The following is a 15,046-nucleotide window of genomic DNA, read 5'->3' as shown; positions in this document are numbered from 1 at the left end:
AAAAAAAGCGTGAGCCATAAAGAAGATGGTGAGGATTTTCTGTGTTGTTTAAGGTCCCACATCGGACTGCAACTTAGTTTAGCACTCAAAGCACCTAGTGGTCAAAATCAAATGATGATTCCTATTCCTTTTGAAATTATTTCCTTGGGAAAAATAATCAAAAGAAAGACATACTATGTTCGGGCAATGATTTGACTGTCTCCTTTTTTTGCAAAATTTCTTAGAGGGAATTTCTGAAAATTTTCATTCTACAAAATGAATTTTCTCGAGAAAAGACTTACATATTTTCCTACTCTTTGAGGTTGGTTTTTTTTATTACTTGTGTGTGGGAAGTCAGACATCTGCCCTTTCTACTTCATAGCCACAGAGAACTTCTGTTTTGTGTAGGTCATGTTTCCCTTGGTCAGATTTGCAGTTTAGAGCGTCCTTAATCTCTTGGAAAACCCCTCTGTTCTTCTGCGGTCACAAAGGCGCACTGCCATTGTTAAATGGCGGACAGTGGACACTTAGGGCATTTTTCAGACTCACACTTTGTACCTGCTGCATAGGACCCTTAAGAATCTTAAAGAATAAATTAAAGACTCAGTTTTCTCTGTGCTGGCTGACATGTTGGTAGTTTTCGTTACCTTGGTATTCCACTTTTCTCAGATTAAGTATGCCCACCTAAGAACTGCCCTGCTGCTTCCCCAAAGTACCTAGAACAGGATCTGGCATGGTTAGGAGAATGAGGGACCTAGGCTGGCCTCACGGTGGCCTCACGATAGCTTTCACCTTGGGACATGGACTTAGGAATATTCATCTACAGAGGTATAGGGTGAGCTTATGAAACTTGATGTGGTGGAGGCAGATTTGGAACCTCTGTGGGAACAGCCATTGGCATTGGGGTCTCTGGGCACCGCCCTCTTCTTGCGGCTGGATTTGGTTGGGTCTCCATCACTGGGGTCAAACAGCACGGTCACCGACTCCATCCTGCTCACGGTGTACAGGCTGCTCTGTCGTGTGGGATGAAACCTGGTGGTCTTGAGCTCTAGCTCATCGTAGCTGGAGACGTGGATGAAAGGACACCAGCGAAATGCTCTCTTGAAGCCTGCGCGGAATCTGAGAAGCAGGAGAGAAAAAGGCAGTTTCCTTTAGCTGATTTTAGACACTAATTAATGATTTAACCCTGGCTTTAAATTTGACTTCCATAAGCCGTAAAATACAGGATACCCATGTTATACTCCACAGATTGAAGTTTGACTTTTTACACAGCATTGTGTTTCTAGTGCAGCATCCGTCCTGTGAGTTCTTGTTCTAAAAGTATCATTTCCCGTCATTGGGGAAATAATTCATCAAATTGAAAAAGCATCGCCTGGGGTTATCAGTGTGGCAAATGGCTTGTTGGCAGTGATCTCATACATTTACACACTTAATCACATGAGCCTGCCGAGTTAAGGCATTACAAAATGGCTTATTCTATTCCCAAAGCATTTATTATTAATTAATATTATTAATTTTGTAAATAATTGCACATTTACAAATTAGTCTCATTTAATGTTAAAATTGTTCATTGTAATGGTTTTATTTAATCATATATAAACATGTGAAGTCCTTGTCACTTGATTCAAAGCAGATTTATTACTTACGCAGTGGCTAGAATTGAGAAATGGCTGGTACAATTAAGTTAAAAGGAATTCGTTAAGTGGTTCACTAACTTAAGGCACAGGTCTCTTGTCTTCCCACGTTGAGAAGTTAGACTGTGCAATTACTTACATCTACCTAAAGAACTACTTCTACTGGTGTACCAATCCACGGGTTTATTGAGGGAACTGCCTTGTAAAATTTAACTTACTCCTCCACATGTTCATATAGCAACACAGTGGGTTTGGCTTTAGAATTTTTATGTTTTTTAAATATGGAGGCCAGAGTTAACCTTCATATTATTAAACTTGATTATAAGTGCTTCTACCCCCTCCCCCTTTTTTTGGTGGGGGGGAGACAGGTCCTTGCTATGTAGACCTGGCTCAAAGCAAATTCCCAATCCCTCTGTCTCCGTTTCCAGACTGCTAAGATAATAGGCATACGCCACTACGTGTGGCATGAATGATCTTATTTAGAAAAGATGTTTGAAAAATTCTTTACTTGACCTCTCTAGTCTCACCCTGTCCATCAGCCTGCAGGGCTATGTGGGAAGGGCAGGGATTCTCCTTTCTCTGACAGAAGCATGCACTTTGAAGGTTGTTGATGAGAGTGCTTTTTAATAGAGTCCCCATCGTGGAACCCGTTATTTCTCCCTCTCATAGAAAAAGTATTTTAACTGTGTTGAAGAAATCTCATCCTTGGGAATGTGGATGAACCTCCACTCATAAGGGTCTCTTTTACACTGGTAGAATAAATTCTGAAGGTTTTAAGGGAAGAAATTGGCCCATGTAAAGTCCACCTATAAAAACCTGTAATGCGTGATTCTCAACCTGTGGGTTTCAGTCCTTCACAGGGGTTGTCTAAGACCATCAGGAAACATAGAAAGACCATCAGGAAACATAGGCATTTACATTACAATTCATAACAGAGGCAGAATTACAGTTGTGAAGTAGCAACAAAATAATTTTACGGATGGAGGTCACCACAACATGAGGAACTGAATGAAAGGGTCATGGATTAGCAAGGTCGAGCCAGTGTTCTAGTGATACTTTTGAGTATCTAGGTTTTAAGGTGGTGCATTTAGTGATGTAAGAAAATCCTACAAGAGCAAGCTCGGTTTCTCTCTGAGTTCTTACACTCTCTGCCCAGTCTTCTAGGGAAGATGGAGGTTCGAAGAGACCCATGCACCAGCAGTCTTGTTTTTACCTTTTGTTCAAACAGCAGTAGATGATGGGGTTGTACATGGTCGAGCTCATCGCCAGCCAGAAGCTAGCCAGGTAGACCTGTTGGATGTATTTCCATCTGTTTAACTGTTGGTAGATTGCAGTGAGAATGAAATACACGTGATAGGGCAGCCAGCAGATGGCAAACGTCACCACCACAATGATCATCATCTTTACCACCTGGAAAGAAAGAATAAAATCACTCTGAGCAAGTTAAAAAGTCATTAGGATAGTTTAAATATCTTTCTACACGTTACATTTAAAGTAATATAGCTAAATTATAAAATAATACTGTGTATATTGAAGAACTGACACACTGTAAGTGGCCAAGACTAATATATACCCTTTGACTGTATATATGGACAGATATACATACTTATCTAAGCTAAATATAAAAATGTGTGTTACACCACAACTCCATCTCTACCTAATAGTGACAGTAACACACATATATCAGAGTATATTTTTCATTGATCCGGAATAAGGCTAGGCATGTTGTCCAGTGTTACAGTATTTGCCTAGACTGTACAATAATAGCCTGTTTGAATTTTCTGATCCATGTGCACACACAAATTGATCTCGAGAAGCTGTTTACAAAAGTCCATGGAGCTGGGTTAGGCTTTGATAGTCTGCAATGTGTATTAGTGAGGATATATTTAGGGAAACTAAGTCATTATGGAGGTATATTATTCTAACAGAGATGGATGGGCTGGTTTTTCATTATTTGTTAGTCTTCTCAGACCTATAGACTATTTAAATTGTGTTATTATTATGTTTACTAGACAACTGTCTGGATATTATTTTGATTCTATATGTTAGAGACATGTCCTCTGATTAGTGATCATTAATATAATAATCTAAGGAAATTTTTATTAACTTTCAATTTGTACACGAGTGATTGACTTATACGATTGGTTTGCTAGTGTCTTTTACTAGGAGGTAGAGCTGGAAGTTGCTTTCAGAGCAAGGAGACTCCCTGTTCTTCCCACATAATCTCAAACTGAATCTTTTAGGATACTAAGTTTCAATTTTTTTCTATAATTTTGAAACTTAATATCCTAGAAGATTCTGAGTAGGATGGTATTATGTTGCAATTTCCTGGGAGTTGAAACATTGCATCTTGAAGAAAGTCCCCTTAGGGCTTAGGAAGCTCTGAGTTAAAATATTTCCTCCAGGAAGTAGAGTGGGAGGCTCATGGGACTCAAAAAGTAAACAACTCACAAATCCCAGAAAGTTGAAAACCCCAGAAAGCTCTTGGGGTTCCTTCCTACCTTTATAGAAATAGTAAACAGTTGCTGGAGAAGAGATCTGACCTGCTGGCTGCCTGCAAGTCATGCAGAGTGCTCCTGGGGTGGAGCTTTCGGGAGTGAGTGTTTGACCATGGAGTTGCCATGAGTGGCTTCTGCCCCTTCACCCATACCACTGTCAGTAACACAAACAAACTTACTGGTTCACCAATCTGTATTTTGCAGTAATAATTACTTTGCTCGGCCATTCGTTCCCTATCTGAGGAACAGAAGTTTGCGTCATGCCTCGTGCCCAGGTAACGTCCATGTAACATACTCAGTACATAAACCAGCACCAACAGAACCAAAGATGGGCTGGGGCGGAATGGTTCGTCTGCATCGAGTGCTGAGACATGGAACTGACGCTGACCTATCGAAGGTGGGAAACCCACAGGGGAAATCCTAGAATGGAACCTTTCCCCATGTGGTATGAAGGGAACAATGTACCCTCTTGCTGCAGTCGTAGTTTCACGGGTCTTGTTTTGGATGATAAGGCATGCAAACGGGACTGAGTCTTTCTCCCACAGGGAAAGCCTAGGTGCAAAGTCACCAGGAACAATCCAAGTGGGACTGTCTTACATTTTGTACCATACAGTGTCAAGCCTGCTGCAAATCAAGCTTGATACCTGGAGTCTACTGCATGATCACAGAATTCCCTTGAGAACAATCAAAGGTAAATAACAAATATCATAGTCCCGAGGGTAACGTATAAAGGACAAGATGTTGGTGAGGTCGCCTGGCTCACGTATGTGTACTAACAAATGCATTTGAGACCACTGTGGCAGCCCAAAGGGAACTTGCTCATATTCAGGGGGACTAGGAAGGGGAAAGGAGGTGTGCTCAGCATCTCTGTAATAATCTGTTATTTAGAAAGGAAATTGGATTAAAATGAGGAGAAAGTATTGCTTTTTATTCTTAATGTTGGCAGGACAGAGGAACAAGAAGGCATAATTTATATCTGTGCTAAAGAGCCCTCCCTGGGATCAAAAAGAAAACAAAACCAGCAAACAAAACAAATAAAAACTCCAATAGGGATTCCATTCCAAATGGGACCCCCATCAGAGGAGTTAGAGAAAGGATTAAAGGAGCTGAAGGGGCTTGCAACCCCAAATGAACAACAATGCCAACCAACCAGAGCTCCCAGGGACTAAACCACTACCCAAAGACTATACAGGGACAGACCCTGGGCTCCAACTGCATATGTAGCAGACCTACACTAATGTTGGGCACTAATGGGAGGAGAAACCCTTGGTCCTGCCAAACCTCGACCCCCATTGTAGGGAAATGTTAGGGCAGGGAGGTGGGACAGGGAATACCCTAATAGAAGAAAAGGGAGGGGGAAGGGATAGGGAGTTTACAGACTGGAAACCAGGAAAGGGGATAACATTTGAAATGTAAATAAAAAAATCCAATAAAAAAATAAAAGAAAAAAAACTCAAAAAAAAAAAAAAAAACAATAGCCAAATCAAACTAAACCAAACCAAAACAACTGCCCCCACCAAAAAAAAACAAAACAAAAAAAAACAAACACAAAAAAACAAAAACAAAAAAACAAATAAAAATCCTGAACCCAGGGGAAGAGTTGGATAGTAAAAGGAATCTAATGTTTCGAGGTGAGTGATAGGAAGGGAGAGGATAAAAGCTGTGTTTGAGGGCTGGAGAGATGGCTCAGTAGTTAAGAGCACTGATTGTTCTTCTAGAGGTCCTGAGTTCAAATCCCAGTAACCACATGGTGGCTCACAACCATCTGTAATGGGATCTGATGACCTCTTCTGGTGTGTGTGAAGACAGCTACAGTGTACTTATCTATAATAAGTAAATGAATCTTAAAAAAAGAGAAGAAAAGCTGTGTTTGATGTCCAGTCCACAGATAGAATCTGATGTCCATGGGCAGATAGAACCATGTTCATAGTTATAAAAGAAGAGATCACTGGACTGGTACGGGGTTTTAGTTTGTTTTCTGAGCTCTATGGTGGGACATGACTTTTATAGTAGGGGAAGCTTCTGTGGATTCTAGAGCTGAGTCTTCTTAATTTATGGCAAGCGCCCAAAGTACCAGGGGACAGGGGCAAAGTGACTAATAGAGGATGAAACTCTTCAGATAAAAACCAGCAGAAAGTAAGCTGCTTGTGGAAATTGTCGCCAACCTCGTGCTTCTGTCCACAGCTACCTGTCTCTGAGGGAGAGACAATGGGAAAGGCCACAGTTACCTTTCAGGACAAGAGTCTACCAGGCCTCAGGCACACAAGCACAGTCAGGCTAGGGGCGTAGCACCAAGCAACTTAAGCCAGTTTATCAAGTATGGGGAAATACATGTGGCCCACAGAGCTAGGCAAGGATAAAGAACCCAGATAAGTGATTGCATCTTTTGTAACTGTACTAGACCCTGCTACCACATTTTTCCTTTATGTTTCCTTAGCAGCTAGATTTCAAGATAAATTTTCATTTGCTTGTAATGATCCATAGTGACCTTCCCAGTATTCTCCCATAGTTTATCTGTCATGGAATGCCTGTGACATTACTTTGTCACCCAGCATATCCCCTGTTAAAAAAAGTCTCATTATATAGTTGGCATAATGCTAACTTCTGAGTAATTTGCAGATTTAGAAAAGCTAAACACATAAAGAGGTGCCAGAAGGAAGCAAAAGAGGGAGATCAGGTTACTCAAGGTGCAAAGGACAGGCATAGCTGTAAAATTCTTGGGAGTATATGGCCCAGTAATGTGGATATGAGAGCTGATAACATTGCAAAAAATCCTATTGTGGTAAATATGAAAAGGCAACAAGTTTCCTGGAGATCCTGGGATCTCCTTGGGGGCATTCATACCACATTTCCCCATTGCCTACCCTCTATATGACATTATAAAAAGGGATTCAATATAGAATGAGACAGAAAGGCACACGATACTTTTGAACACACTAAGATCTTAATGGGAGAAGGCACATGATACTTTTGAACACACTAAGCTCTTTTTAGGAGAAGTTAAACATCTCTGTGCCTCACACCTCCACTGTTCCACCATGTTAAAAGCCTTCAGAATCTAAGAAGACTGCAGCTGGGGAGTAGCATCCTAGATAAATGGTTTTGGTCTCGGTCATAGATGTCAGCAGAATTTTAATGTATGGTACTTAAGTGATAAAATCTATCTTTGACTCCACCTCTGTCACAGTACAGACAGCTTGTCTAATTAAGGGTTGGTGAACCTTATTTCTGGGGAGACACACAATCAAATCCTACAAGGGTGGCATCCATATTTATAGCGATAGGCTATGGTGCTTGCAAACCATGTAATTAATACCACACAGGCTATGTTGGGGTCAGTGGCATTTTAAGATACTGAGCACCCTCAAAGAATTGGGCCAATGGCTAAGTTAGATGAAATGTTTGAAAGGGCAGCATCCATCCCTGTAGATGTCTGGAACACAGGTGTTATGAATACAAACATCACACAAGGATGAGTACCTGTAATAATATAAATGTAAACAGACATCACATAGCTGGAGAAAGAATAACTGCCTATGTATGAGCCTACGCTTGGCCTGTGATGATGCCGTCCATGCAAAGGACTCTGAGTTCAATCCCCAGTAAGGCACAAATGCTGATGAAGATGGTAGATGGTGGTCTACAACACCCATCCCAGGCTCAAGGAACATCTTAGAAGAGATGTAAGAGTTGGAGGAAGGGATAAAGTGTGGCATAGTAATTTCCTCCTATTTGAAATATTCTGCCTTGATGTGCAGCTCATTGAGGCTTGAAAAATTCTAAGTTAAGACATGGCCTCCAGGAAGGAGGGGTATTTTTTGAGGACTCAGGAAGTAAACAAACTTCCCACATCTAGTGAATGTGAAAACTGTAAAATTTATGGGCCTCCTTCCCAAGCTATAGAAGCACTCAACAGTCACTGGAGAAGAGATTCTCTGACACCGAGTGCCCGCAAGTCATATAGAAAGCTCTAGGGATGCAGCATTCATGGGAGAGGCATCACCCACTCTTTTGGGGTGAGCTTTTCAGTAACGCGGCTGCCTTTGACTTGTCTCTTTTGTAAGTAATATTGTATCCACGCTCCTATAAGTAACCTAAATAAACCCACCGGTTCACAAGTTTGACTTTGGTGTAATCATTACTCTAATCTGTCTTTCTTTCTCTAACTGGAGTCAATAGAATTGTCTGTTGTGTGTTCCCAGGAAAAGTCTCATGATAATGCTGGCTTGTTGTAATTCTCCTCTTCCTTCCTTTTGGTTGGTGAAAGGCAGAGAGATCCTAACAGAAGCTCAGTCTCAAATGGACTTGGAGCTAAATAAGCAGACAAAGAATGCATGTATGACGAGCAACGGCTGAATGAAAGGCAGTGAATCAAGAATGTTTTATGTGTCTATAAATGAAGTAGTATCTCGTCTATGTGTCTATGAGGTAGAAAAATACCTCATGCTGTGTGTATCACGGATATGATTATCTCACTAATATTTCTCATTACTCAGACACCATAAATCTCTCCACACTTCCTTGGGAATGTAGGAATAAGTTCAGAATGAGATATATTCAATGAAACCATTTCCAGGCTTAACCACAGTAAGATTAGCATAACTCAAAGGAAGAACCTGACGTGGCCATGAGGCATCTTAGATGTAGAAAAATACATTATTTATGAACTCCACTTGCCATTTGACTGCGAGTTGTGAATTTAGATGTGAGTTGGCAAGGTTAAGAATCATGAGAGACGTTATTCTAGAAATAGATAAAGCCTGAAATGGATCAATGTGGAAGATAACATTTCCCTTAGGACCTAACGACTCTGGTACTGACCTGGTGGGAAATTGACCATTAGAGCAGAAAATACAGGTCAGTAGCTCAAAGATATCAAAAAAATATTGTTGACCCAATCATGTGAGGTCGTTTGATTTGCCATTATTCCTTAAATTTCATTTTATCTGAAGATCAAATTTCTGCAGTTAGTCTCATGTTTCTTACTCATGTATTTATAGAACTCAAATAAGGATCATACATTAATTTGTAATTAATTCAGCACTATACATTTCTTTTTTGGTCATCTTCATTGTGTTTATTATGATCACAGACTTCACAGCATCACTCTTCCTCCTACTTAGCCTGTCAGGAAATTACAGCCATATATGTTGACCTTTCTGTCTCTGCTGTTTCACTACCAGCATCAGTGTTAGCTTCTATTCACTGTGTGTAGGAGCCAAGCCTGACACACATCATACATGTTTATACATTCTATGAAGACTGTAACGTTAAAATCACTCTATAGCCAGTAAACTAGAACTTCAGAGAGACATACAGTCAGTGAGTGACAAGGGCAGAATTGAAACCATGACCGACTAGATAGCCTAGACCCTTGACCACTACACCATACTTGCAGGAATTGCTTGATGTTCTGCTCATCATTCCCTTAAAGCTAATGTTCTCTGATGATCACGCACACAAGCCATTCCTCTATCCTCGCTTTAGTGGTTAACAGACACTAACCTGACGCAGAAGAGTGCTACTTGATGCCTGTGACTTTTAATAAGTGTGGCTTTTCTTTCCTCCAGGTTGTCAGGGAAAGTTCTAGAGCTTATATAACGTTTATGATCTGAGAGATCTCCTTCTACAGAGCAGATATTCAATAAATACCTGACAAATATGTGAATGGACAAAGTTCTGGCTTCTTTAAAGGAAGTCTAATGGATGCCGGGGTGGTGGATCATGTCTTTAATCCTAATGCCCAGGAGGTGGAGACAGGGAAATCAGAAATGCAAGGCCAACTTCAGTCATACAGTGAGTTCAAGACATCCTTGGACCATAAGAAGTTTTCTCTCAAAGGGGGAAAAAAGAAAGGGAGGGAAAGGAATGGATAACACTGAGCCAATGTGCTATCTGGCACTGTGCTAGGGGATACCTATGGAATAATGTCTTACTTTCTCACAATACGATGGAATAAGTATTATAATCATTTGGAAACTAGGAAGATCCAGCATCCAAAGAGGGAAGTATTTCTCATCCATGGCCACTAAATATTCCTAAAATGTGGTTTTCCTTGATCCCAGTTCTCTTTGAGATCCACATCAGTCCATCCAAGAGTGACCTCACTAAGTGACTATTTCAGAGATGTCTCTCTGCCTGCCCACCTGTCTTTCCACTCTCTTCAAACCGCTATGACAAAGCTGCTTTTGACTTGTCTCTTTTGCAAGTAATATTGTATCCACGCTCCTATAAGTAACCTAAATAAATCCACTGGTTCACAAGTTGGACTTTGGTGTAATCATTACTCTGATCTGTCTTTCTTTCTCTATCTGGAGTCAATAGAACTGTCTGTTGTGTCTCCCCTGGAAAGTTCTCATGGTAATGCCGGCTTGTTGTAATTCTCCTCTTCCTTCCTTTTGGTTGTCAATCACTGAGCTGCCACAGGGTGCTATTAAAGTTGATGCTCTGTCCCCACCTGTGCTCTACCCTTCATATTCTCGCAAGCATTAGCAGTGTCAAGGGCAAGAGCATGAAGTTCTGCTGCTGGCACTGCAGTAAGATGCTGTTGGCCTTGGCATTGACGAAGGGGAAGGAGGAGTACTTGTGGCTCAGTTCTCATGTAGCGGACCATCTTGTGGTACACACAACCAGACAAGCATGAGAGGTATCAGCTGGGCAAGCTAGCAGGCTCACTGTCCTTCCAGGCGGGTTCATCAGCTTTAATGGCTCCTGGAGGGTCAAGGGGATCCTAGCCATGTCTTAATCACCATGACGATATGGTAGCTGTGCCCTCTGCCTCGAAGCAGTTTCTCCCCTTCTGAGCTTTGGCTTTTAGAACTCAAGCAGCATGTTGTCTCCATCGTCTTTCCTGTCCAAAAGCAGCACTATACATTTCAACAGGTTATGGTCTCTCTGCTGTTCATTAGGAAACTAAAGACTAAGAGATTTAATTGCTTTTTAATGGGACAAAGTTAGGTCTTCAGAGCATAACTCTTACACCTTTGTTTTTTATACAAGCTTGAAACATTTGTTCCATTTGTTGAATTCTAAAAAATATCCTGAGAAATATAATGATAGTGGGCAAGTGCATTACCTTGATGCCTAGACCACAACGGCAATAGTAAGAATGTAAGATTCTTGTAAAGTGCACAGTAATACGATGATGTGAACATTTATGAATAAAATAAAAATATTTATGAACATGGACTTGATATTGCAATAATTAGCTGGATGCAAGACCTAGCTGAATGCTGAAGGGATTCTGGACTGAATGAAGTTGGGTATGCGAACAATCCCACCATTCCTTGAACAAATGGTGTGAGCCTCTACCATGCACCATTCATAATGCTCTGCCACTAAAACACTCTGCTTCTAGATGTTCCAATGGCCAATGCTCTCATCTCCCTGAAGCCTTTGCACAGCTGTCAATCATCTTATTTAGTAATGTGACCTGCTGTCTTTCTAGTGGAACCAGAACCACTTAGTATGTACCTGTTTTAAAATATTATTTGCTATGTTTGCTCTTTATTTTTTTTACCCTTTACTGATCTATCTTAGATACATAGATGGCATTTATATATAATTAGTTCTTAAAATGTTAAAAATAAGAGAATGAAGATGAGTGTAAAAAAGATATTAAGAGGCACACTGGTGGGTAAGTGTTTAAGTGGTGCCCAATATTATATGCAATAATGAGTTGTGGGTGTCACTTATTCATTAAGTTTTGAATTGTGTGTGTGTGTATATATATATATATATATATATATATATATATGTATATATATATAAAAGTGATTTCTTTTTTATGGGAAATAAATTTTGGTAAATAGAGAGAAAGAATGAATAAACAATCAATATAGAATTATACTCTTTAGGTGAGGCAATAAATTTCATTGTGAGCAAACATAAAGCATCAGAAAACCACCCTTGAGACTGGAATATGGAACTTACTGGAGCCCTTCATAGAGACACAAACCACCAGAGAATAAAATAGTTCTGCAATAATACCGAATGAAGACTCATTACCATTATCAGTGTATTTGTGAGTGGATTCATTGCAGGGGAAAGAGCTCGAAAAGGAAAGACACAACTGAGACGTGTGTGGAGATGGAACAGAGGTTTGAAATAATTTCCAATTCACGTGCATAGTGAAGGAGAGGAGCTGATACTAATATCTACACAGAGCCCCTCAGACCTCCTCGCTAAGGATTTAGAAGTGCATTTACAGTGTCTTAGGCAAACCAAAGAGACTACCCCCTCTTTCTCGTGTGTGTGTGTGTGTGTGTGTGTGAATTTATGTGTATATGTGTGTGTGTATGTGTATGTGTGTGTGAATATGTGTATATGTGTGTGTGTATGTATGTGTGTGTGTGTGTATGTCCCCGCCACGTTATGCGTGTGGAGGTCAGAGGGCAACTGGTAGGATACAGTTTTTTCTTTCCACCGTGTGATTCCATGGTGGAATTCAGGCAGTCAGCCTTAGCAGTAAGCACTCATATGATGAACCATCTCACCCACCATCTTGTTTTTATGTAAATACAAAAGTAGTTTTTCTGGATGGGAGAAATTATTTTGTTGTAAGAAATATTACAAATTTATAATCCTCTTCCTCATAAAATACTAAGAAATATAGACTGAGCATATTGTATTTATGTATCTAGAAATATTTATATCTGTTCATATAAATACATTTATGTAACAAAAATCAGTGGAAAAGGAGTCTATAAATTTGAAAGAACAAGGAGGAGTGTGTGAGAGGGTTTGGAGGACGAAAAAGGAGAGAGAACATAATGTTATGATCCCAAAAATCAAATCAAACCAAAACCAACCAACCAACCAAAAGAAATACTTAAAAATATTCCATAAACATAAAAGAAGGAAAAAGTCTTTTTTTTACCATCCCTTTTCATTGACTCAGGATTTTGTGAGCAACAGGAAAGGCACATAAACAAGTGACATATGTCTTAAAATGCCTTGGTGCCTGTTTTTACCTATTTACTTCAATTCTCTCTCTCTCTCTCTTCTCTCTCTCTCTCTCTCTCTCGTTTACCTATATCTATCTCTCTATCTATCTCTCTATCTCTCTATCATCTCTCTCTATCTCTCTATCTATCTATCTATCTATCTATCATCTATGTATGTATGTATGTATGTATCTATCTGTCATCTCTCTATTTTCTATCATCTATATATATATATATGTATGTGTCTATCTATCATCTATCAATGTATATATCTATGTATATATCTATCTTCTACTTTGTGTGTTTATATGTGTGCAGCTACATGGCATACATGGAGGTCAGAGGACGTCTTTGAGAGCTGATTCTCTTTCCTACCATATGGGAACGAGGGATCCAATTCAGGTCATTAGACTTGGTGGCAAGCACATTTACCAGCTGACCCATCTCGCCTGCCCAGTGCCCGTTCTTAGTATTGAAAAATCTACTTTAACCAAACATGCATGATTGAAGCACAGATCACATGCTAATGAGATAAATACCCATTTTTTTCTACCTCTAATAAAGGGGAAAAGAAACGTTAGATTTCTGTATCTCATACAGGTTAGACTACAATGCCTGCAGCTGTTCTTATCTTTCACATTCAATTACAGCAGAATGGGTGATTTTATGATTTAGGTCACAAAGAAAGAGTCAGTCTAGGAAATTAAAACATTGCACACTATTAGAAAAACCATGAGCCAATTTTTCATGCAATAAAATTTCTTTCTGAATATCTAAAGTCAATCCTGTGTGAAAGAAAGATTTTTGGATAGCATCTCTACAAAGCACATACTTTTTGAAACTATAGACCACAGCCTATCCCTTCCTTTATTTGTTCTCTCTGTTAGAAACTTCAATTGAACATTGCTTTGAGAAACATAGACCTTTCTTATTTGAACTGCAAAAGTAACAAAAAAATAAAAACATCTACATTTAAAATACTATTTCACCAGTTATTTAAGCTAAGTTTTGGCACTTCAATTTCAAAACCAGTGCTTAAAATTTTCACTCCAAGTTAGAAAGATATTCTGCATGCCAGTCTGTTCAGAAAAGGTGAGGATATGGCTGTATTCTGAGCATATTGTGACACTGATATTAAGGTCATAGAGGAAATTAGGCAGCATTCCAAATCCAACTAGCTTTGAATATTGCCTATAAGGGGTGATATGAAGCCCATGTTAATAAGACATGATAAGACAGCAGCTATGCTCATGTGTCAGATGAAACATTTGTATATACTTAATGTACTTGCAACTTATTTTCTATACTTTATCAGACACAATTTTAATGTCTTATTTATTTTCTCATTAAAAACATAGCCTTTGGGATGATGCTAAGATTTTAATAATATCATGAATTAAAATAATTGAAGGGGTACATCATTAGTAAGGAGATGTGTGGCATTATAAAGATGAAACAAAGGAAACATGAAAACAAAGGAAACATGGATTAATTCCATGGAATTATGACAGAAAACTATAGATAATGTACACAGGTTTGTCCTAGCCTGTATGATGTACCCTTCAGATGTTATATCTTGAAATCTGAATATCAAGTCGTCGAATGTGATCCTATTTAGAAAGATTGTGATTTGGTGAAAAAGCATGATGGGAGATCTCCAACATTACTTGTATTTTTTGGGAAGAGATGATTTGACAACAGAGACATCCATGGGACTGTGTGTGAAGGCACAGGGCGAAGATGGCCACGGGCCTGCAGGTAGGTCAGCTTCGGAAGAAAGCACCCTGTGCTGCTTTTGTGCTTGTACTCATGACCTTCAAAATTCTGAGAAAGTGACCCTTGTTATTTACATCTTCCAGTCTGGTATTATGTTGCCCCAGAAAAAATAAATGTGGAATTTGTTCATGGAAAGTGGGGTGCTGATGTAATAAATATTTTAAAATGTGCTGAGGCATTAGAACTAGGCTATTGATGTTGGGCAAAAGAATTT

At 39.5% G+C, this 15,046-nt stretch overlaps 1 protein-coding gene across 1 annotated transcript in view; it reads right to left on the bottom strand.

Annotated features, from left to right (window-relative positions):
• Positions 1-210: 210 nt before the first annotated feature.
• The window catches only part of Tacr3 (tachykinin receptor 3), a 99,177-nt gene continuing 84,341 nt past the window's right edge, over positions 211-15,046 (bottom strand). Inside the window, exons 4-5 of the mRNA XM_032896623.1 lie at positions 2,827-3,023; positions 211-1,098 (exon numbers count right to left, since the gene is read on the bottom strand). Coding sequence (XP_032752514.1) covers positions 786-1,098; positions 2,827-3,023 — 510 coding nt within the window. The 3' untranslated portion in view covers positions 211-785. The remainder of the gene's footprint in view (positions 1,099-2,826; positions 3,024-15,046) is intronic.

Source organism: Rattus rattus, chromosome 3 (genome assembly GCF_011064425.1).
Source record: "Rattus rattus isolate New Zealand chromosome 3, Rrattus_CSIRO_v1, whole genome shotgun sequence".
NCBI lineage: Eukaryota > Metazoa > Chordata > Mammalia > Rodentia > Muridae > Rattus > Rattus rattus.
This window is presented reverse-complemented; position numbering and strand designations above follow the sequence as displayed.